The sequence below is a fragment of the Stegostoma tigrinum genome, chromosome 18 (assembly GCF_030684315.1).
Source record: "Stegostoma tigrinum isolate sSteTig4 chromosome 18, sSteTig4.hap1, whole genome shotgun sequence".
NCBI classification, from domain to species: domain Eukaryota; kingdom Metazoa; phylum Chordata; class Chondrichthyes; order Orectolobiformes; family Stegostomatidae; genus Stegostoma; species Stegostoma tigrinum.
In genome coordinates this window covers 34,769,569-34,793,510 of record NC_081371.1, presented here as the reverse complement: position 1 = coordinate 34,793,510, position 23,942 = coordinate 34,769,569, and the positions used below count along the sequence as shown (strand labels likewise).

The following is a 23,942-nucleotide window of genomic DNA, read 5'->3' as shown; positions in this document are numbered from 1 at the left end:
CCTGGGGATGAAGGCTTGTCATACGAGGAGCAACTGAGGACTCTGGATCTGTACTTGATGGAGTTTAGAAAGATGAGAGGGGATCTGATTGCAACTTACAAAATACTGAGAAATCTGGATAGGGTGCACAGGGAGAAGATGTTTCCAGTAGTAGGAGAGACTAGGACCGGAAGGAATTGCCTCAGAGTGAAGGAAAGACTCTTTAGAACTGAAATGAGGAGGCATTTCTTCAGGTAGAGGTAATTAATCTGTGGAACTCATTGCTCCAAGGAGCTGTGGAAGCCAAATCATTGAGTGTATTTAAGACAGAAATAGATAGGTTCTTAATTGGTAAGGGGATCAAAGGTTGCAGGGAAAAGGTAAGAGAATGAGGTTGAGAAATATATCAGCTATGATTGAACGTCGGAGCAGACTCAATGGGCCAAATGGCTTATACCTTATGATATTATATAAAATTATGAGAAGCATGGACAGGCGAATACTCAAACTTTTTTCCCAGGATGGAAATATCAAAAATTAGGGAGCATAACTTTAAGTTGAGAGGGGCAAAGTTTAAAAGTGATGTGGAAGGCAAGTTTTTTTATTCAGAGGGTGATAGGTGCTAGGAATATGCTGCCAGGGAGGTAGTAGAGGCAGATACGATAGCAACATTAAAAATGCTTTTAGACAGACACATGAACGGGCAGGGAATAAAGGGATACAGACCACATGCGGGCAGATGAGATTAGTTTAGATTGGCAGCATGGTGGGCTGAAGAGCCTGTTCATGTGCTGTACTGTTCTATGTTCTGTTCTATTTCATTTTAGGTGCAACAGAGTCAACAGGCTGAATGGCCTACTCCTGTTCCTATGAAGTGCATGCTCACAGTGGAGCCTTGACATCATATTGGCAGCTAGCCAAATAAATGTGGAAAATATTGTCTGCAGCTCAAACTTAAAGATATGTTCCAGCTTAAAGGCAAGAGGCAACTAATAAGACATTATTTAGTTTTAGTGTTCAAAACAGGTTATAGTTATTTGCCTTTGTCAAGTCTTGGAAGGTTTTTTTTGCATATTCATGCATGGGATGTGGATGTCACTGGCTGGGCCAGCATTTATTGACCACTCCTAGTTTAAGAACATGGTTATGAGCTGCCTTCTTGAATTCTTGCTTTCCATTTTCTGTAACTATACACATAATGTCATTTGGTGGCGGGGGATGTCTAGAATCTTGAGCCAGTGACACTGAAGGAATGGTGAAATATTTCCAAGTCAGGATGGTGAGTGGCTTGGAGGGGAAGAGTGGTTTTCCTATATATCTTCTGACCTTGTCCTTCTAAATGTCCCTAGTCATATGTTTGGAAGGCACTGTTGAAGAAATCTTGGTGAATTTCTGCAGTCTTGTAGATGGTATGCTATTGTCAGTGGTGGAGGGAATAAATGTGGTGGTAATCAAGCAGGTTTTTTTTTGGATGCTGTCAAGTTTCTTGAGTGTTTTTGGACTTGCACCAGGTAAGTTGGGAGTAGCCACCACACTGGACAGGCTTTGGGGATTCAGGAGGTAAGATACTTACTACAGGATTCCTAACCTCTGATCTGCTCTTGTAATCACAGTATTTATACGGCTAGTCCAGTTCAGTGTCTGGTCAGTGGTAACCCCCATAATCCTTCTTCATTTTATACTTGGGATATACACTTCCCACTTAACACTACTTGATAAATGCATACCTCACATATATAACTCTCCTTTCCAATAACCACCTAGTAACTCTTACACTTTTTAAGAGTATAAAACGGTGCAAATTAATATTGGTAAGAGCAAGGCCGGGGAGGAGCACATGATCTACAATGGTAAGAACCATGTCTTTTTATTTTTGTGTCTTTTAACGCTTGGTACGAGTCCAGAAATAGTGAGGCACAATTTATGGCAGTCTACTTGGGTGGGTCAGAGTAAAATTTGGGGACTTGGTTTGGTTTGGAGTTGGATTGGAGTTGAATTGGTTTGAATATGCAGACCATGAAGATTTGAGTGTGTTTTAATATAGGAGTGGAGGAAAACACCAGGTTCTATACTGCAGGTGGCAGAGTTAACCCTAGTATTCTTAAAAGATACTTCAAAACCAAGTCTGGTTGACTTGACAGGTAAACTGGAGGTGGAATTGCCTGACAGATTTAAAAAGGATAAGATGGGGTAATAACACATCACTTGGGTTGAGAGGAAATACAAAACAGGTTGAATACTTCAAGTTGTGGAATACCAGAATTAAATGATATTTAATTGCAGTTAAAGCAGCTTGAGTATGAGGGGAGAATTTGGAGCTGAAATTCCTAAGAGAAGAAAAAGACAAAGGAAATGCAGAAAAAGATAAGAAAAGTACAATGGAATTAAGAAAACAGACAACGGAAAAGAAAAAACTGGAAGTGAAATTGGGAACATTAATATTAGAAGTGCAAGAGAAAGATAAAGTGAACGATTGTGAATATAAAGCTTAAAATGATGCAGAAGGCATCATATGCTGATGCAGACTCTGCCGGGGAGAAACTAAGATAGAATTTTAAATCCAGTGAGGAAATGTTTAAGTAGCACTGGCCGTACAAAAGTTTGAGAAAGAAGGGTGTGGAGGCATTCTTCACGTCATTTGAGAAAATAGCTAGGCATATGAAGTGGACAAAAGACTACTTGGCATTACTTATGATATGGTGAAGAAGACAATATTGGCTGCAAACAGTTAGTACCTGAGGCTTATAGGCAAAGGTGCCAGAATTCAATGAAGCAGACTGGGCAAGCCTATATTAAATTTGAAGGAGTAAGCAAAGTACTTTTGACACGTGGATAAGAACACCAAAAAGTTTAACCATGTAGGAAGCTCTCAGAGAAGTTATTCTCTTAAAGGAATTTAAAAACTCACTATCTTCCGTAATAAGAAGTCACAATGAGGACTGAGGGGCTGCAACTACAAGACAGGCAGCATAATGGCTAGCGAGTGTGAGTTAATCCAAAAAACTGAATATTTCTGTCACCTTTATAAAACCAAAAGGGATAGAAAGTGAAAGAGTGAACAGAAAGCAAGAGCATATGTCAGTTCTATTGTACTAGATCCAATTGGAAAGCAAGAGCATATGTCAGTTCTATTGTACTAGATCCAATTGGAGTGTGACATGTCTGGAGAACTGATTGTCGGGTAGGTAAGATATTACTAGTAGGTGGAGTTGATTTACTTCTGGGGAATGATTTGGCAGTAGCGAAAGACATACATTTGCCAATAATCATGGAAAGTCCTGCTGAGGCTAACAAAACGGAACAATTGCAGAAACAGGTTCAGGGTAATTTTCCAGCACGTGTGGTGACCATAGCAAAAGCTAAACACGTCCGTCATCAGAGCTCACAGTAATACAACAAACAGACATTGATTTTAGCTGAAAATCTATTTGAGAATGAGGATAGTTCAAAAGGGGTGTTTGGTATATCTTCATTATTTAAGACTTAGGATTCAGAATTAAGTAAGTTAGCAAAGACATCTCACAGTGAAGCTAAAGGAGTTTCACAGTGGTATTCTTTTAAAAATGGAGTTTTGATGAGGAAGTGAAGAGGTCCTTATGGGTCTTCAAATGCAGAATGGACTGTTGTTCTTCAAATAGTGGTACTGCCCAGATATCAGAAGGAGATATTTGAGTAGAACATGAAGCCCCTGTGGCAGAGAATATAGAAATATGGAAAACACAGGTATCAATGAACAGATATTTTATATGGCCAAGACTTCACAAAGATGTAATATAGTTCTGTCATACATGTGAGGTGGTAGAAAAACCTTAATATGTAATCATCTCTTCACCTTTGATACCTTTACCACTTTTTGAAAAAAACATTTAGTCCAGAGTTCATGGATTCTGTACGACAATTACCAAAAAATAAAGCAGGACATCAATATGCTCTTACAATTATTGGTATGGAAACTCAAGACCCAGAGACTATTCCTTTAAGGATGATTACACTTGGGATATCAGTGGAAAAGTTAACTCAGTTTTTTACTTATTATGGACTACCATTTGAGATACAGCCTGATTCGGGTTCTATCTACATGTCGAAAGTTCTCAAGGAAATTACTAGCAGTGTGGGAATAAAACTATTGAAGTCAACCGTGTGGCATTCATGAACGTGGGGAGCTTTAGAGAGGAACCATAAAACTCTCAAAACAATGAATGAAGCGTACTGCCACGAATATGACTTGGTTTGAGATAAAGGATTTGTTATTATTTGCTACCAGAAAATTTTGAAATGAATTTATTGGATTTCACTCATTTGAATTGGTTTATGATCATGAGATTAGATGTCTGGTAAAACTGATCAGCTAAAAGCTCTTGAATGAAAAAGAAAAATTCTCAACGTTGAGTCAAACGTCCATGTTTCTAGAAAGAATCACAGGAGCATGCACGGTAGCACCGGAACATTTAAACGTTTCACAGGCAAAAAAATGAAACAATGGGCAGATCAGCAACTAGAGTGTTTCAGGTGGGAGATGAAATATTGATACTGTTACCATTTCTAGGTGAACATCTGAAAACAAAATTCAAGGGTCCATATAAAGTAGCTAAAAGGAGGCCTTCATCAGAAGACTCACTGATGATGTTACTTAGCATGGTGACAAAACATCTGAATGAAAACAAGCCAGTTCGGCGAGCCATTCAACAACCTTGTCTTTAGAAAAGTTAGTAAAGTCTAGATCTGATAAATACTACTGATTATATGAAAAGGAAATGGTTGTACCACATAAACGCTTTTAACTAAGTATTATTGTGGGTAAAAGGATAATGAAGAGTAAGTGTATCAAGTGGTAAGACTCACAGAAGATGGCAGAAATAATGGGAGTAAGGTGGAAAGAGAGGTTGACAGTTCTCAAAGCGAACCTCCTACAATTTGACTATCTAACACAGAAATGCTGAGATGGTTAGACATGGTATTCTCATATTTAGAGAAAGAACAAAAGGAGAATCTTGTGAGACTACTGAGAAAGTGTGTGGTAATTTGTAGAGATGCAGTTGGATATATTACATAAGCTAGACATGACGTGGATGTAGGAGATTCAGAACTGATAACAACATCCTTATCAGTTGAGTCTGGAAAAAAAAAACAAATTCAGGTGGAAACAGAAGTTCAGTCCATGATAGCAAACCACTTTATTGAGCTTAGTCAAAGCAGCTGGGGTTCACCAAAAATGTTAGTTCCAAAATTGGATGAATTAACTTTGTATAGGTTATAGGAAGGTGAATGTGCTCATGAAAACAGATTTATACCCAATTCTACAATTGGAAAATTGCATTGATAAGGTTGATGGTGCCTTATTCTTTTCTAAGATTGATTTGATGAAGGTGTACTGGCAAGTGCCGTTAACATCAAGGGCAGAATAAATTTCCATGTTTGTTCCATGAAATAAGTTATACAAATGCTGGGTGATGCAATGTAGCTTAATAATGCGCCAGCTACATTACAGAGGCTTATGAATCAAGCCAAAGCTGGAGTATGTAACTGCATAGTGTATTTTGATGATGTTGCTCTAGTCTATAGTAGCACTTGGGAAGACTAAGTAAGACAAGTTGAAGACTTTTTTGAGCAATTATGGTTGGCTGGTGTAATGATAGGTTTTAGCAAATGGGACACATGGATAGAGAAGGACAGTTGTTGCCTAGGGTAACAGAAGTGAAGGTTTAATAGAATTAATTCCCTGTCCCGAAAACAACACATAAATCAATGTGTGGATTTTACCAGAAATTTGTGCATAATTTCATTACAATAGCTGTACCTTTAAAAGAAAGAAGCAAAAGTGGTATATTCTGCAAAGCTAAGCAGCATTTGGGAAGGTGAAGGCAATTAATAAATGTACCAGTGTTGACTGTCCATGATATTTCAAATCTTTCAAAATGGTAGTTGAGTTTAGTGTTGTGGGAATGGGTGCTGTCTTGTTACAGGATGAAGAGTCAGGAATAGATAAGTCAGTAAGGTACTTCTCTAAGAAACTAAGCTATTATCAGTAGAAATACTTTAGAAAGAGACTTTGGGATTGTTGTCAGTTCTTCCGCACTTTGAAATCTATATTCAACATGAAAACAAGGAATTGTTCAAAATATGAATTTGCCAGAAAAGGTCTAAAAATTTAACAGCAAAGAACTTTATACCATGATCTTTGTTTTTGTAGATGTGGGATCCTGCAAACAGCCATGAACCAAGTTGTTTACAAGTGAAGCTGATTGGCTCTCAGCTAACTGAGCAGGATGGGACTTAAAACAAATTACAGACACGGAGAGAGAAAGACACAGAAGTACGCCCTTGACCGCATCTCCCACATTTCCCGCAACACATCCCTCACACCCCGCCCCCGCCACAACCACCCCCCGAGGATCCCCCTCGTTCTCACATACCACCCCACCAACCTCCGGATACAACACATCATCCTCCAACACTTCCACCATCTTCAATCCGACCCCATCACCCAAGACATTTTTCCATCCCCAACCCTGTCTGCCTTCCGGAGAGACCACTCTCTTCGCGACTCCCTTGTCCGCTCCACAGTGCCCTCCAACCCCACCACACCTGGCACCTTCCCCTGCAACCGCAGGAAGTGCTACACTTGCCCCCACACCTTCTCCCTCACCCCTATCCCAGGCCCCAAGATGACCTTCCATATCAAGCAGATGTTCACCTGCACATCTGCCAATGTGGTATATTGTATCCATTGTCCCTATTTATTCCAGTTCCCTCTCCCCATCCCCCTCTCTGATGAAGGGTCCAGGCCCAAAACGTCAGCTTTTGAGCTCCTGAGATGCTGCTTGGCCTGCTGTGTTCATCTAGCTCCACACTTTGTTATCTTGGATTCTCCAGCATCTGCAGTTCCGATTATCAAAGACACAGAAGTATGTCTTATTGTTCTCCCCACCTGAAAGTGCCTATCCTTTGTAGTAAAAAAAAATTCAGTTTAAACCTGAAGGAAACCAGTTACCTTCTGCAGGGTTTGTTGTGAGCTGTGACTTTTGAACTGGTAAATCAGAGATATTTTCCAAGTGCATCAGGCACTCTGTACTTCTTACAAACTAATGGAAGCTTCCAGACAAAGACAACTGGACATCTAGGCCCTAGCTAGAATAAGATAGATCATCTCAACATCGGAAACAGGAAGCAAAAACCACTAAACTGGCTGTCCAGATATTTCTATCGCCATCAATAATCTATTTTTCCAGGATGGACTGAAGGACTAAAAGATAATGATGCCATTCAACAGCTGCATGGGAAAATAGATTGTACAGAATGAGAAAATAAGCGGGGAAAGTTCAGAATGATGCTTGACAAGCTGCACGACCTTGAGTGAATCTCGGTAACGTTCCTTTATGGGCCGAAGATGGCACCTACAACTTATTTCTCTGTAGCTGTGCTTTGTCTTCTGTATCTGCTTTCTTTATGCTGATTGTTTGTTACACTGTATAAGAGAGAAAGAGATTCATTGCAAATCGCGGGACTTTGCCTTGGCTTGGAATTGTGAACGGTGCCAGGAACGAACCTAAGCCTCCAGACCAGCCATTCATCAAGGGGTCCCTGACGGGCAGGAGGGTGTGAGACTTTTTGCCTTTTCTTGAAGACTGTGAGACTTGTTTTTTTAAACTTTTCTCTTCAATTTATTATTACCACTATAATAATTTATTATTACCACTATTATCATTATTATTACTTAATAAACACTCATTTTTAAGCAAATTGCTGTGATTGAACCTTCTCTTAATTATAATTACCGGAATCTGAGAAGAACCTCTTGGATACACACCGTGATCTGAGTCAGAGTAAGGGTCACTCGACCTGAAACGATTTCCCTTCACAGATGCATATCTGCTGAGCTTTTCCAGCAATTTCTGTTTTTGTTTCTGATTTACAACATCTGCAGTTCTTTCAGTTTTTAAACTATTTTCTCTATTTGTTTGTCTGCACGTGAGTGTTAAGGGAGACCTTAAGTGGTAAAGAGTGTTTGGAAGTAGCTTTATTTACCAATGGTTTATTTAATTACATATAACAAACGTTAGTTCTTGCTTCATGCAGAAACCTGATACATATTTGTATACACCTTGGTCTGAAAATGAGGTAAATCAAGCTACTACTTTTAAAAAGCAAAAATTCTTTCACATTTGACACAACCTTTTAAATCCATATCTCTCTCCAGTCTCCATCTCCACCTATTCACTCACCTCTCCCCTTCAACCACCCACTCCCACCCAACTTCAGCATAAATATCACTTTTTCCTATCTGCTGTCAGTCAAAGAGTCATTGGACACAAAACTCTGCTTTCCTCCTATGGATGCTGCCAGGTCTGCTGAGATTTTCCAATGGTTGCTGTTTTCGATTCAGATTTCCTGCATCCACAATTCTTTTGACATTTTTTGTCTTTGTTTAATTTCCTGGGGGGAGTAACCAGTTATCCCAGAGGCAATGTCAATTATTTCCCGTGGGAGCAAATTAATGCTGATGCTGGAATCTAAACTGAAAACAAAAAGTGCTGGAGATCAAAGTAGGTCAGGCAGCATCAATGGACAGACAGCAAGATAATATTTTGAGTCTAGATGACTTGTAGAACAGAACATAGAACATGGAACAATACAGCGCAGAACAGGCCCTTCGGACCTTGATGTTGCACTGACCTGTGAACTAATCGAAGCCCCTCCCCCTACACTATCTCATCATCATCCATATGCTTATCCAAGGAATGTTTAAATGCCTCTAATGTGGCTGAGTTAACTCCATTGGCAGACAGGGCATTTCACGCCCTTACCATTCTTTGACTAAAGAACCTGCCTCTGACATCTGTCTTAAATCTATCATCCCTCAATTTGTAGCCATGCCCCCTCGTACAAGCTGACGTCATCATCCTCGGAAAAAGACTCTCACTGTCCACTCTATCTAATCCTCTGATCATCTTGTATCTCTCTATCAAATCCCCTCTTAACCCTCTTCTCTCCAATGAGAACAGACCCAAGTCCCTCAGCCTTTCTTCATAAGGCCTTCGCTCCAGACCAGGCAACATCCTTGCAAATCTCCTCTGCCCTTTTCCAATGCTTCCACATCCTTCCTGTAATGGGGCGATCAGAACTGCACGCAATGTTCCAAGTGAGACCGCACTAGCGTTTTGTACAGTTGCAGCATGACATCACGGCTCCGGAACTCAATTCCTCTCCCAATAAAACTTAATACACCGTAAGCCTTCTTAACAGCACTACCAACCTGGATGGCAACTTTCAGGGATCTATGTACATGGATACCAAGATCCCTCTGCACATCCACACTCCCAAGAATCTTTCCATTGACCCAGTATTCTGCCTTACTTTTATTCTTCCCAAAGTGAATCACCTCACATCTATCCGCATTGAACTCCATTTGCCACCTTTCAGCCCAATTCTGCAGTTTAACCAAGTCTCCCTGCAACCTGCAACATTCTTCCACATTGTCCACCACTCCACCAACTTTAGTGTCATCTGAAATCTTCATCAGAGCTCATGAAATGTGGAAGGGCCAGCATTTGTGCATTAGTCAGAGGACCTCACTTTTTATTCCACCAGCCTCTGTATTCAAAGGATTATACTGCACTATTTCAAACAACTCTGACAGAACACCACCACCACCAAATGCACCTTCCCCTTACTCCCCTATCTGCATTTCACAAGGATTGAATCGTCCAGGACACCGTAGTCAATTCCTTGACTACCAACACCCCTCCACCTTTCCACGTAACTGCAGGAGGGGCAAAACCTGCCCCTTCACCTCCTCCCAGCTCACCATCCAAGGGCCTAAACAGTCATTCCAGGTGAAGCAGCACTTCACCTGTGCCTCCTCTAATCTTGTGTCTTGTATTCACTGCTCCCAATGTGGCCTACTCTGTATCGGAGAAACTAAACGCAGATTGGGTGACAACTTTGTAGAACACCTCCGGTCCATGGACAAGCATGACCCTGAAAATCCCATAGTCAGTCATTTTAACACAGCATCCTGCTTGCATGCCCACTGTTCTGTCCTCAGCACGCTGCAGTGTTACTGTGGATCACTGCACAAACTGGAGGAATAACATTTCACCTTCAGATTATGCACTTTACAACCTCCTGGATTTAATGTTGAGTTCAACACCTTCAAATTGTGAATGATAGTAGGAACTGCCGATGCTGAAGAATCTGAGATAACAATGCATAGTGCTGGATGAACACAGCAGGCCATGGGGCATCAGAGAAGCAGGAAGGCTGATGTTTTGGGTCTGGACCCTTCTTCGAAGAAAGGTCTAGCCCCGAAATAGTGATCAGAGATAATGGGAACTGCAGATGCTGGAGAATCCGAGATAACAAAGTGTGAAGCTGGATGAACACAGCAGGCTAAGAAGCATCTCAGGAGCACAAAAGCTGACGTTTCGGGCCTAGACCCTTCATCAGAGAGGGGGATGGGGAGAGGGTTCTGAAATAAATAGGGAGAGAGGGGGAGGCAGACCGAAGATGGAGTACAAGAGAGTTGCAGTAGGAGAGAGATGAGAGTTCCCATTATCTCTGATCACAATTTTAACCTCACTGCGAAACCTCTTCCAGGGATGCCTAACCTGAAGAAGGCCCCCCCCAGACCACCCTCAGGGAATCTCTCTCCCACTGCAACTCTCTTGTACTCCTCTACACAGTCACACATGGAATTACTGACAGCGCCCCTCCGCGCCCCCCCCCCACACACACACACACACACACACACACACACACACACACACACACACACACACGGAATTACTGGCAGCATTCCTCCCCCCGCACACACACAGGGAATTACTGACACCCCCCCACACACACCGGGAATTACTGGCACTGCCCCCCCAACATCCACCGGGAATTATCCGCCCCCTTTCCCCCACATACACGGAATTACTGACACCACCTCCCACACACAGAGATGTACTGACACCATCCCCAACACCACCGGGAATTACTGATACCCCATACCCGAGGATAATTAACCTCATTCCCCTGGGTATATTTAACCCAGGGTGCGTGTTGGGGGTGGGGTAGGGATGTTTGTGTATGGGGTGGGTGTGTTGTGGGGGAGGTGGGAGATGTTTGTATATGGAGGTGTGTGTTGGGGGTGGGTAGGTGTTTGTGTATGGGGATGTGTGTATGGGGGTGTTTGTGTATGGGGGTGTGTGTTGGGGTGGGGTGTGTTTGTGTATGGGGGTGTGTGTGGGGTTGGGGGTGGGGGGTGTTTATGTATGGGGGTGTGTGGGGGTTGGGGTTGGGGGCTGTTTGTGTAAGGGGGGGATGTTGTCGGTAATACCCTGTGCTGGGGGGTGTCTGTATGCGGGGGTGTGTGTATGGGGGTGGGGGTGGGGTGTGTTTGTGTATGGGGGTGTGTTTGTGTATGGGGTGGGGGTGTTTGTATATGGGGTGTGTGATGGGGGTGGGTTGGGGGTGTTTGCGTATGGGGTGTGTGTTGGGGGTGTTTGTGTATGGGGGGTGTTTGTGTATGGGGGTGTTTGTGTATGGGGGTGTTTCTGTATGTGGGTGGGGGTGTTGTGCATGGGGGTGTTTGTGTTTCGGGGGGGGTAGGGGGTGTTTGGGTATGGGGTGTGGGGTTGTTGCTGTATGGGGGTGGGGGTGGGTGGTGTTTGAGTATGGGGGATGTTTGTGTATGGGGGTGTGCATTGGGGTGTGGGTGGGGCGTGATTGTGTATGGGGGTGGGGATGGGTGGTGTTTGTGTGTAAGGGGGGGGATGTTGTCAGTAATACCCCGTGCTGGGGGTGTGTGTATGGGGGTGGGGGTGTTTGTGTGTAAGGGGGGGGGGATGTTGTCAGTAATACCCCGTGCTGAGGGGTGTGTGTATGGGGATGGGGGATGTTTGTGTGTAAGGGGGGGGGATGTTGTCAGTAATACCCTGTGCTGGGGCGTGTTTGTGTGTGGGGGTGTGTGTATGGGGGTGGGGGATGTTTGTGTGTAAGGGGGGGGGATGTTGTCAGTAATACCCTGTGCTGGGGGGTGTTTGTGTGTGGGGGTGTGTGTATGGGGATGTTTGTGTGTTGGTGGGGGGGATGTTGTTAGTAATACCCCGTGCTGGAGGGTGTGTGTATGGGGATGGGGGATGTTTGTGTGTAAGGGGGTGGGATGTTGTCAGTAATACCCCGTGCTGGGGGGTGTTTGTGTGTGGGGGTGTGTGTATGGGGATGGGGGATGTTTGTGTGTAAGGGGGGGGGATGTTGTCAATAATACCCCATGCTGGGGGGTGTTTGTGTGTGGGGGTGTGTGTATGGGGGTGGGGGATGTTTGTGTGTAAGGGGGGGGGATGTTGTCAGTAATACCCCGTGCTGAGGGGTGTGTGTATGGGGATGGGGGATGTTTGTGTGCAAGGGGGGGGGATGTTGTCAGTAATAGCCCGTGCTGGGGGGTGTTTGTGTGTGGGCGTGTGTGTATGGGGGTGGGGGATGTTTGTGTGTAAGGGGGGGGATGTTGTCAGTAATACCCCGTGCTGGGGGGTGTTTGTGTGTGGGGGTGTGTGTATGGGGATGGGGGATGTTTGTGTGTAAGGGGGGGGGGATGTTGTCAGTAATGCCCCGTGCTGGGGGGTGTTTGTGTGTGGGGATGTGTGTATGGGGGTGGGGGATGTTTGTGTGTAAGGGGGGGGGGATGTTGTCAGTAATACCCCGTGCTGGGGGGTGTTTGTGTGTGGGGGTGTGTGTATGGGGATGTTTGTGTGTAAGGGGGGGGGGATGTTGTCAGTAATGCCCCGTGCTGGGGGGTGTTTGTGTGTGGGGGTGTGTGTATGGGGGTGGGGGATGTTTGTGTGTAAGGGGGGGGGGATGTTGTCAGTAATACCCCATGCTGGGGGGTGTTTGTGTGTGGGGGTGTGTGTATGGGGATGTTTGTGTGTAAGGGGGGGGGGGATGTTGTCAGTAATACCCCGTGCTGGAGGGTGTGTGTATGGGGATGGGGGATGTTTGTGTGTAAGGGGGGGGGGGATGTTGTCAGTAATACCCCGTGCTGGGGGGTGTTTGTGTGTGGGGGTGTGTGTATGGGGTTGGGGAATGTTTGTGTGTAAGGGGGGGGGATGTTGTCAGTAATACCCCATGCTGGGGGGTGTTTCTGTGTGGGGGTGTGTGTATGGGGGTGGGGGATGTTTGTGTGTAAGGGGGGGGATGTTGTCAGTAATACCCCGTACTGAGGGGTGTGTGTATGGGGATGGGGGATGTTTGTGTGTAAGGGGGGGGGATGTTGTCAGTAATAGCCCGTGCTGGGGGGTGTTTGTGTGTGGGGGTGTGTGTATGGGGGTGGGGGATGTTTGTGTGTAAGGGGGGTGATGTTGTCAGTAATACCCCGTGCTGGGGGGTGTTTGCGTGTGGGGGTGTGTGTTTGGGGGTGGGGGATGTTGTCAGTAATACCCCGTGCTGGAGGGTGTGTATGGGGATGGGGGATGTTTGTGTGTAAGGGGGGGGGATGTTGTCAGTAATACCCCGTGCTGGGGGGTGTTTGTGTGTGGGGGTGTGTGTATGGGGATGGGGGATGTTTGTGTGTAAGGGGGGGGGGATGTTGTCAGTAATACCCCATGCTGGGGGGTGTTTCTGTGTGGGGGTGTGTGTATGGGGGTGGGGGATGTTTGTGTGTAAGGGGGGGGGATGTTGTCAGTAATACCCCGTGCTGGGGGGTGTTTGTGTGTAAGGGGGGGGATGTTGTCAGTAATACCCCGTGCTGGGGGGTGTGTGTATGGGGATGGGGGGTGTTTGTGTGTAAGGGGGGGGGATGTTGTCAGTAATACCCCGTGCTGGGGGGTGTTTGTGTGTGGGAGTGTGTGCATGGGGATGGGGGATGTTTGTGTGTAAGGTGGGGGGGGATGTTGTCAGTAATACCCCGTGCTGGGGGGTGTTTGTGTGTAAGGGGGGGGGGATGTTGTCAGTAATACCCCGTGCTGGGGGGTGTTTGTGTGTAAGGGGGGGGGGATGTTGTCAGTAATACCCCGTGCTGGGGGGTGTTTGTGTGTGGGGGTGTGTGTATGGGGATGGGGGATGTTTGTGTGTAAGAGGGGGGGGAATGTTGTCAGTAATACCCCGTGCTGGGGGGTGTTTCGGGGGCGGTGGTCCTAGTGTCCGGCGGCGCTGTTGCAGTGATGGCGGCGGCGGCCTATTGTGTCGCTGCTGGAGCGGAGACGGAGGATTCCGATGATGGCTGGTACCTGGGCTGTGACACTTACGATGATATTCAGGCAATGGTGAGGCCAGTAAGGAGGAGAGAAACCCCATCCGTCCGGGAGATCCCGACCCGGAGAGAAGGGAAGATCCCTACCCAGGGGGGGAGAAAGCCCCGCCCAGAAAGAGAGGAAAATACCCCCACCTCGAAAAGAACTAAGGGAAAGACCCCCACCCAGGGAGAGAGGTACACATTTCAACCACCCCCCCCCCGGCAGGAAAATATCCCTACTCCATCCAGAGAGAGAGGAAAATATTCCTACCTCCCCCCCCACCCAGAGAGTGGGGAAAATATCCCTCCCCATACCAAGAGAGAGAGAGAGGAAAATATCCCTACTCCTCCACCCAAACAGAGAAGAAAATATCCCTACTCCTCCACCCAAAGAGAGAAGAAAATATCCTTACCCCCCACCCAGAGAGAGAGGAAAATATCCTTACCACCCCCACCCAGAGAGAGAGGAAAATTTCCCTACCTCCTCACCCAGACAGAGGAAAATACCCTTACTCCCCCCCCCCACCAGAAAGAGAGCAACATACCTCAACCCCCACCCAGAGAGAGAGGAAAATATCTTTACCCCACCTCCTGACCCAGAGAGACTGGAAAATATCCCTACCCCCTCCCTCCCAGACAGGGGAATGGGAAAGACCCCATCCATTGTATGAAGTGCTTTTGAGATATTTCAATGCAATGTAGATGAAATTTTTTGTTACTTAGCAATCCAAATTAGTAACTTTGACTAACAGGTATTGTGGTGATAGCATCCTTTCGACATTAAGTCTTCAAAAATTATGTGAAGTGAACACTATCACATATTCTCTCACTGCATCAGGGGTAATCCATGGATTTCTTCTCTTCCTAATTCTTGCTGCCTCTAGGTGATATTGACCTGAACATAAGTTGACTATCAATATGGGTGTTGATAATGGCCAACTTTATCTTTGTGGTATTGCTCCTTGTTGTGACTGAGTCAGATCATCCTACACCTGAGTATCATTGAGACCAAAGTTATTATCTTCAACCTAACCCTAAACACCACAATTGTGCCACTGACTATATTGCATTCTCCAGGGAGACTGATGCAGAACGACACAATGTGAAAGCTTGTTATTTTGGCTAATTAAGGCCTGAATTTCAAATGTCATCTCTTTCCCGTTACCAAGCTTGCTGACTGCATGTCACAACATTTCCTGTTTCAACCCTTCTGCTAAAACCTCTAATCATTATGTTCTAAATTTCTTTTGCAATGTCTTTTTTGCTGGCCTTCCATCCTTCAAAATCCCTGAAGTCTAACTTTGCTGTAAAGCGTCATTATTTACCCAAGTAATATGGAACAGAATTAGAGGTGGAATTCACTGTTTGATAGAGCTTGATAAACGGTTCCAACAGGTGGCAGTGAAGTACACTAAAAAGACAACCAGAGTTTGTGTAGTAATAGCATGGAATTTTTTCCAATGCCAAATATCCAGTGTTTATGTATAAGTGTTGATTAAAACATGTATATTATGAATTTGACTTCAGCCCCTTTGATGGTTAATTTCCTGCCACAAATTGGACATACATGTTTTTGAAGAGTATTCTATTTTGGCAAATTTGAAATTATGCAAAACTGAAAAGGCTCAGTTCTTTTGTATATTGTTAGTGCTGTTGTTTTGCATTGAATTTGAGCATTTATGCTATGGGCATTTAAAATTTAGTTTAAATAGGGGGCAAATAGTTTAAGGAATGAGAATTTGTTCCTTTTTAGAAAGTAAGCATTTTGATATATTTTAGTTGGTTCATTTATACTTAATTGAGTTTTTCTTCAATTCAAGAGCAAAAGGCATCGTTTGAATCAATAGTGATAAGTTTGTGTGTGGTTGCTGAGCTTTCCAATTCTTCAAATGTGGAAAATCTATGTGCAGAGCTTAATAATTTGCATTTATGTTTTATCATATAGACAATAAGGCAGGTAGAGGAGATCCATTGCCCTTTAATAACAATTATGTCCTAATCTAGTTTTTAACTATGTAAATGTAGCACTACCAAATGCTCTACTTCAGATATTAACATGAGGAGTTGTAGAAACGCTATGTTTTACAAATCTTTTCCAGTCTACCAAGGTATTCTTATTCAGATCTTATTGAGTTTGAAACTTATGCAAATTACACTTAATCAATTGAACCATTACTATTTTCCCATCCCTGCCCTGTAAGGCACTACTTGTATTTTAATATTTGGTACTCATCAGCAAATGGTCAAAAATTGTAAAGTGACCAGTTGGTTAGTGCAGCACGAATTGGAGTCAATAGGGGAGTGTGGTTAAAACTAAAGTTGACAGTGTAGGAACTGGGGTCAAACTCGTGTTTTTGAGGTTGTGTTTGGGCCTTCCCTGGGGCTTGCTTACTTTATTTTTGAAGGCTATCTTTCCTTCCTCACTAATGCTTTCATCACATTAGCTTTTGTCACATAATAACAGTACCTTCTATTTTTTAATTGACAAGATATTTGGATTCTTGCAGAAAAACAGTTGGAAGACATAAAAAAGAAAATAGGAGTATGAGTAGGCTTTTCACCCTTCGTGCTTCGCCATTCGATTTTGATCATGACTGATCATCCAATCCTGGTCTGACTTTCTCCCCATACCCTTTGGTCACTTTAGTCCTATGAACTATACCTAACTGCTCTTTGAAAATAAAGACAGGGGGTCCAAGTACTGATTTCTGCAGTACTCCAGTAACCACTGCTTGCTAATTAGGGTGGAGGGGAAGACCCACTTATCTCTACTGTTTGTTCCAAATCTGCTAACTGGTTCATCTATCCATGTCACTACACTATTTATTTTAATGCTAATTTCATGTCGATCCTAATTGAAAGCTTTCACCTCCACTAGCTCCCACTTATCAACTCTACTAACTATATCCTTGAAAAACTCCAGCAGATTTGTCAAGCATGATTTCCCTTTCCTAAATCCATGCTGACTTTGTCCATTCCTGTCACTGTTTTCCAATTACTCCGCTATTCAACGTTTTCTAATGGACTGTAGTATTTTCCCCACTACTGATGTCGAGCTAACCACTGTAATTCCTTGTTTTCGTCTACCTTTTTTCAAAGAGGGAGGTTACATTATCTATCCTCCAATCCAAAGGAACTGTTCCAAATGCATCCACTATTCCGAAGTCCACTTCCTTAAATATGCTGGGATGTCGATTATTGGGCCTGATCATTTATCATCCTTTTAATCCCTTCAATTCCCCAACATTATTTCCTTACTAGTATTGATCTCCTTCAGTTCCTCCCTCATGCTAGGTGCTGTGCCCCCAACATTTTTAGGACTTTGTGCCCTTCTTTGTGTGAGAGAAAATATAGCATACAAGGATTGCTTTAGTTCCATATACTTCAGAGTATTTAAATTGGCACAAGACAACTGGCACAAGTAAACAACAGTTTTTTTTTCCCCAAAATAGCTGACAATGCTTCATACTAATCACATTAATTGGCATTACCTCAGCGACTCCATTATTTCCCTGGCTCCCAGTTACCTTCCTTTGTTGATGAAGGGTCTAGGCCTGAAACATCAGCTTTTGTGCTCCTGAGATGCTGCTGGGCCTGCTGTGTTCATCCAGCCTCACATTTTATTATCTTAGCTTCCTTTGTTGGTGGGATTTAAATCATTCCCTTTCCTTGGAAGTCTCCCTTCTTTTCTCCCTTTGCAGCTACTGTCTTCACTCCATCTCGCCTTTACAATGACTTGGTTAATCCCTCTCCAACTAGTCTCTCTTTCAGTCGCTCTCCCACACTTCCCTTGCAACCACTCAATTTTCTCCCCCTGCCCCTTTGCAATGGTGTGCTTCCATCCCCTCTTTGCAGCCCCTTCTGACATTCCCCCAGCCACATTCTGTGCCACCCAGAGTTTGCATCCACTGGCTAATGCCTCAATTCTGCCATTTGCAGGCTTCTCCCACTGCTCCTGGTCTTGCACATCAGACTAGCTGGGTCCCGCTGCACCCCCATCCCCTTCCATCAGTCGAAGCACAGGAGAGAAGTTGCATGCAATTGGAAGAACAACCTGTTTCCAAATTTCTCAGTTCTACACACAAGGTTGGCTTTATCCCATTTAGCTATGATATATCTGAATGATTTAAATGAGGTAACCAAATGTAATTTCTCTGAGTTTACAGACGACACAAAGCTAGCTAGAAGGGTGAACAATGAGAAAAATACAGAGATGCTTCAGCATGATTAGACAAATTGAGTGCGTGAATGCAGTGTAATGTGGATAAATGTGAGGGTTTCCAAATTGGTAGCAAAAGCATGAAGGCAGACTGTTATGTAAATGGCAATAGATTGGGAATGGGAATGGGAAAGGGGAAGATGTGATGAACCTGAGTGTCCTTGTAATCAGTCACAGGAATGGAGTATTCAGGGCAGCATATAGTGAAGAAAGCATATACTGCATTGACATTTGTAGGGAGAGGATTTGAGTAAAGGAGCAGTTGTGTCTTGTTGCTATCAAACCGAACTTTGAGACTGAACCTGAAGTATTGTGTGGACTTACGATCTCCTTATCTAAGAAAGGATATTCTGGCTATAGAGGGAGTGCAACCAATGGTTTACCAGACCAATTTCTGGGATAGCAGAATTGACATATGAATTGAGACTGCAGCGGCTAGAATGATATTCCATGGAGTTCAGTAGAATGAGAAGGGGAAACTCTTAAGCTTATAAAGTTCTCAGAGGGCTAGGCAGGGCAAATGCAGGAAGGACATTCTCAATGACCAGGGAGTTCAGAAACTGGAATCACTGGCTAATTAGGACTGAAATGAAAGAAATTTCTTCATCCAAAGATTGGTTAACCTGTGGAATTCTCCACCATAAAGAAAGCAGTTGAGGCCAAATGATTGAATGTTTTCAAGAAGGAGTTGGTTACAGTTCTTGGGACAAAGGGAATCAAAGGATACCAGGAGAAAATGGGAACAGGATATTGAGTTGAACAGCAGAGCAGACTTAAAGGGTCAATTGTCCTGCTCATGCAATTTTCTATATTTCTTTCTAATGGAGGCAACTATTAAAAATATTGTTGAATTCATCTGGAATAGGGAGAAATTACTTCTGAAGGTAATTAGTTAATGAAATTGTTTACAGCATAGGGCTGGGTTGTTAAGTTTATTCAAGACTGAGATTGATTTTTAATTAGTAAGGGAATCAAGAGTTAAAGGGAAAAGGCAGGAGAGTGGCAGTGAGGATTATCAGGTCAGCCACGACAATATTGAATAGCAGAGCTATTTCTGTGTTTCTAAAGTCAGTCTCTAATACTTTACATTTGCAAAACTGAGTAATAAATTTACGATGTTGTTCAGTTGACTAAGCCAACATTCACCTGAACTGTACATATCAGCAGGATGGTACATGTTTGATCCTGAGTCTATTTAAGGATCATGAAATCTTACATGTCAATGTCAGGGAAAGGAATCACCTAGAGTTCTTGAGACCAATCACCTTTGCTAGAAGTAAAGTTACATCACATATGATTCATGGTGAGTTTGCCAATTGGATACAAAGTTGGCTGAACAGCAGGAGACAGAGAGTGTTTTTTGGACTGGAGGTCTGTGACCAGCAATGTACCACGGCGATCGGTGCTGTGTCCACTTTTGTTTGTCATTCATATAAATGATTTAGATGAGAGTGTAGAAGGCCTGGTTAGTAAGTTTGTGGATGACACCACTCTTGGTGGTGTATTGGACAATGATGAATGTTATCTAATATTACAAAACGATCTTGATCAATTGGGTCAATGGACTGTGGAGTGAAGACAGAGTTTAATTTGGATAAATGTGAGGTATTGCATTTTGGTTAAACAAACAAGAACAGGACTTGTACAATTAAAAGTAGTGTCTCAGGAAGTGTTGTAGTACAAAGACCTAGGGGTTCAGGTACATAATTCTTTGACGTTTACATTACATATAGATAGCGTGGCTAAGAAAGGGATTTAACACGCTTGCCTTCATTGCTCAAACCTTTGAGCATAGGAGCTGGGATGTGATGTTGAGGTCGTGCATGAGGTTGATGAGGCCTCTGCTGGAGTACTGTGTCCAGTTCTGGTCTTCCTGTTACAGGAAAGATATTATTAAGTTGGAGAGGGTTCAAATAAATTAACTAGGCTGGGAATGAAGTGTTTGAGTTATAAGGAGAGTGTGGATAGGCTGGGAGTTTTTTTCTACCGGAGCATAGGAAATTGAGGGGTGACCTTGTAGAGTTTAATAAAATCATGAATGTTATAGATAAGGTGAATGGCAGGTGTCTTTTCCCGAGGGTGGAAGATTTCAATACGAGGGAGCATATTTTTAAGGTAAGAGGACAAAGCTTTAAAAACGAAATGAGGGGCAATTCTTTTAAAGTGGCTTGTGTTTGGAATGAACTTCCAGAGGAAGTGGTGGATGCAGGTACAGTTGCAACTTTTAAAAGATGTTAAGGTAAGTACATGAATAAGAATGTTTTGGGGAGGATGTGGGCCAAACGCAGGCAGTTGGAATTAGTTTAGTTTGGGATTATGGTCGGCGTGGACTGGTTGGGACGAAGGATCTGTTTCCTGACTCTCTCTCTGACTCTAACAGCTGGTTCTTCAAATTTACAGTCAGGATGAATGAATTGTTAATTAGTGCAAATCACTTCTTTTGCATCAAAGTTTACTGTCAGCACTTTTGATGCTTGTTGTTCAAGGACCTTAAATGTTAATGCTTGTTTTAGCTCTTGCCCGCTGATTGACTTCACAAATCAATATTGTGGTTTATATCTCTGGACCTGTAAAATAACCTCCAGCGCTCATTCTACAAAATCGAGCTTCCTTAAACATTGCAACAAACTTGTCAGTCCATATCAATCCGTAAGGTTACAAATCTGCTGCCAGGATGAGGGAGTCAGACTTAGGCTTGTAATGGCCAATGCTGGCTAACTGGTATTGGTAATTGATGTCGAAATTAACATGTTTCAAAGTAAAAACATCAAATTTTAAATTCCCACAGAGATTGTAGGAACTGCCAATGCTGGAGAGTCTGAGATAACACAGTGTGAAGCTGGATGAACACAGCAGGCCAAGCAGCATCAGAGGAGCAAGAAAGCTTAACATTTTGGGTCAGGACCCTTCTTCAGAAATGGGGGAGGGGAAGGGATTTTGAAATAAATAGGGAGACGGGGGAGGTGGATAGAATATGGATAAAGGAGAAGACAAGGCGAGAGGACACAGACAGATCAAAGAGACGGGGTTAGAGCCAGTGAAGGTGAATGTAATTGGCGAGTTGAGGGGGCATAGGTCAGTCCAGGGAGGATGGACAGGTCAAGGGGGCGGGTTGAGGTTAGTGGGTAGGAGATGGGGTGGGGCTTGAGGTGGGAGGAATGGTTAGGGAGGCGGGGACTAGCTGGGCTGGTTTTGGCATGTGGTTGAGGGAGGGGATATTTTGAAGCTTGTGAAATCCGCATTGATACCCTTGGGCTGCAGAGTTCCCAAGCGAAATATGAGATGCTGTTCCTGCATCTTTCGTTTGGCATCATTGTGGCAATGCAGGAGGCCCAGGATGGACGTGTCGTCTGAGGAGTTGGGAGGTGGGGGCGGAATTGAAATGGTTTGCGACTGAGAGGTGTAGTTGTTTTTTGCGAACAGAGCGTAGGAGTTCTGCAAAGCGGTCCCCAAGCCTCCGTTTGGTTTCCCAGATGTAGAGGCTGCCACAACGGGAACAGCGAATACAGTATATAACGTTGACAGATGTGCAGGTGAACATCTGTTTGATGTGAAAAGTCTTCCTTGGGCCTGGGATCAGGGTGAGGGGGAAGGTGTAGGGGCAGGTGTAGCACATACTTCAGTTGCAGGGAAAAGTGCCGGGTGTGGTGGGGCTGGAGGGGAGTGTGGAGCGGACAAGGAGTCACAGAGAGAATGGTTTCTCTGGAAAGCACATAACGGTGGGGAGGGAAAAATGTCTTTAGTGGTGGGGTCGGATTGCAGATGGCGGAAATGTCGGAGGATGATGGGTTGGATTTGGGGGTTGGTCGGGTGGTACATTGGGAGGAGGGGTATCTGTTTTGGTTATTATTGCGAATGGGGGTGTGAGGGATGAATTGTGGGAAATGTGGGAAATTCCACACTGTTCCAGAGTGTAACTGTGCTCCTTTTTGGAACTGTTAATCTGCAGTTTCTTTTAAGATCTTGTTTGTAAAAGTTCCAGGTGGGAGAATTATATTTACAAACTATATTGAAAATTTCATTTCTAGTTTTACAAGTGTACTTGTGTCTCAACCTTCAGCATTGTAAGGGATTTATTTTGCATATACAATAGTACATGCAGTTCACTTTCTGCTACTCAGTGAACTGGCAAATTAGACTAACCGTACTAGTTTTATATTTCCTTGACGTTCTTGGCATCTGAAAGAAAAGTCTCTTGCAAGTACATGTTTGTAGTCAGCTACCGTTCCTGTGTATAGCAGTTAAGATCAGAACCTCTTGATAATTTACCTCTTAGAATTTTGGAAAGCATTATTTGATGAACTTGAATGCTTTAGGCCTGTTTCATAAGTAGTTTTAAAAAGAACACCCCCAGTTGTTGACTTAGTTATGTACACTTTGTTCATAAGCACACCAAATTAATCATAACATGCCAAGTACCACCAAATCTTATGCATAATTGTCTGTACATTTTATTGTTATCATCTGGTTTATGTAGTATTATAGTACCATGTTGATACATTTGCACATCTTCAAAGTGAAGTTTACTCATTTTGCTGGCATGTACAATTTAAAAATAAATCTTCATCCTCATTTATTGTTACATTTTTGATTTGTTCCACACATGTAGTCACACCAAATTTTTGAAATAAAATGTAAGAGGCCTTATCTTTTGTATTAATGTAATCTAGAAGAGATGGGTTACAATAATAATTTGCTCTTCCAGCTACAAATGTAATTGTTTTAGTTTAGTAGGTTGTACAATATTGTTCTTTTCCCATGGTTTAGTAAGCAAGTCTTTTTTGAATTATGTAGAGAAAACCAACACCATTAGATTGTGTTTGACAGCATTCCAAAATCCTCAGATATTGCCCAGAAATTCCAATGGGTAGGTAGTTATTTCTGCATTGTAGACTGGATTTGTGTGTTGGGACCTTATAGAATTCTCAACGCAGCTCTAAGGAAATTGCCTGGGAATTGAGAATTCTGATGGGCAGTTCCCATTCGTGTGGAACCCTCCTGATAATGCTCCTTACGTTGGAAAAATTCTGTCGATTCATTTTGTTCGTCAGCTGGGAGAAGTTGGAGGATTAAAAAGTTAGTGTAACTCCTGGGTGATCATTAAACTTGCCTCCTGATTTACCATCGCCCCTTTGCCACTGCAACATCCTCTCAATCACAACTTTCATGAGTCCAGACCTACCCCTTCCCCTCCCCCAGCCTCACTAAGCATTCATCCACTGGCCAAGGATCCTAGCCCCCTCCTCCACCTCCCCTCGCCCATCTGCCACCTTACCCCGGCTTACTTTACACATGCCATTCTTCATTCAATGCCACAATGGCTTTGGGACCTTTAAGTAGTTTCTGTCGTGAAATACAAGAGCAAGTGCCATCTTGGCCTGCACTGTGCATATTACTCCCCTGTTTCCTCCATATTCAGGACAGGGCAGACTCAGAATTCTGGCTGGAGGATCCATGAACAGATACGAGGGTCACCTTAAAGAGAATTACCTTCAGTTGAACCTGTTCCAATCATCATCAGAATTCCTGTCC

At 43.6% G+C, this 23,942-nt stretch overlaps 1 protein-coding gene across 2 annotated transcripts in view; it reads left to right on the top strand.

Moving 5' to 3' along the window:
* asz1 (ankyrin repeat, SAM and basic leucine zipper domain containing 1) overlaps positions 1 to 23,942 on the top strand; it is a 142,546-nt gene that overhangs the window by 50,252 nt on the left and 68,352 nt on the right. The window contains exon 1 of one of the 2 annotated variants that reach the window (XM_048549305.2): positions 14,112 to 14,222. The exons of the other annotated variant lie outside the window; for it this stretch is intronic. Within the exon in view, the coding sequence (XP_048405262.1) occupies positions 14,121 to 14,222 (102 nt within the window). The 5' untranslated portion in view covers positions 14,112 to 14,120. Of the gene's footprint in view, positions 1 to 14,111; positions 14,223 to 23,942 lie in introns of those variants that run through there. 2 annotated transcript variants of the gene reach the window in all.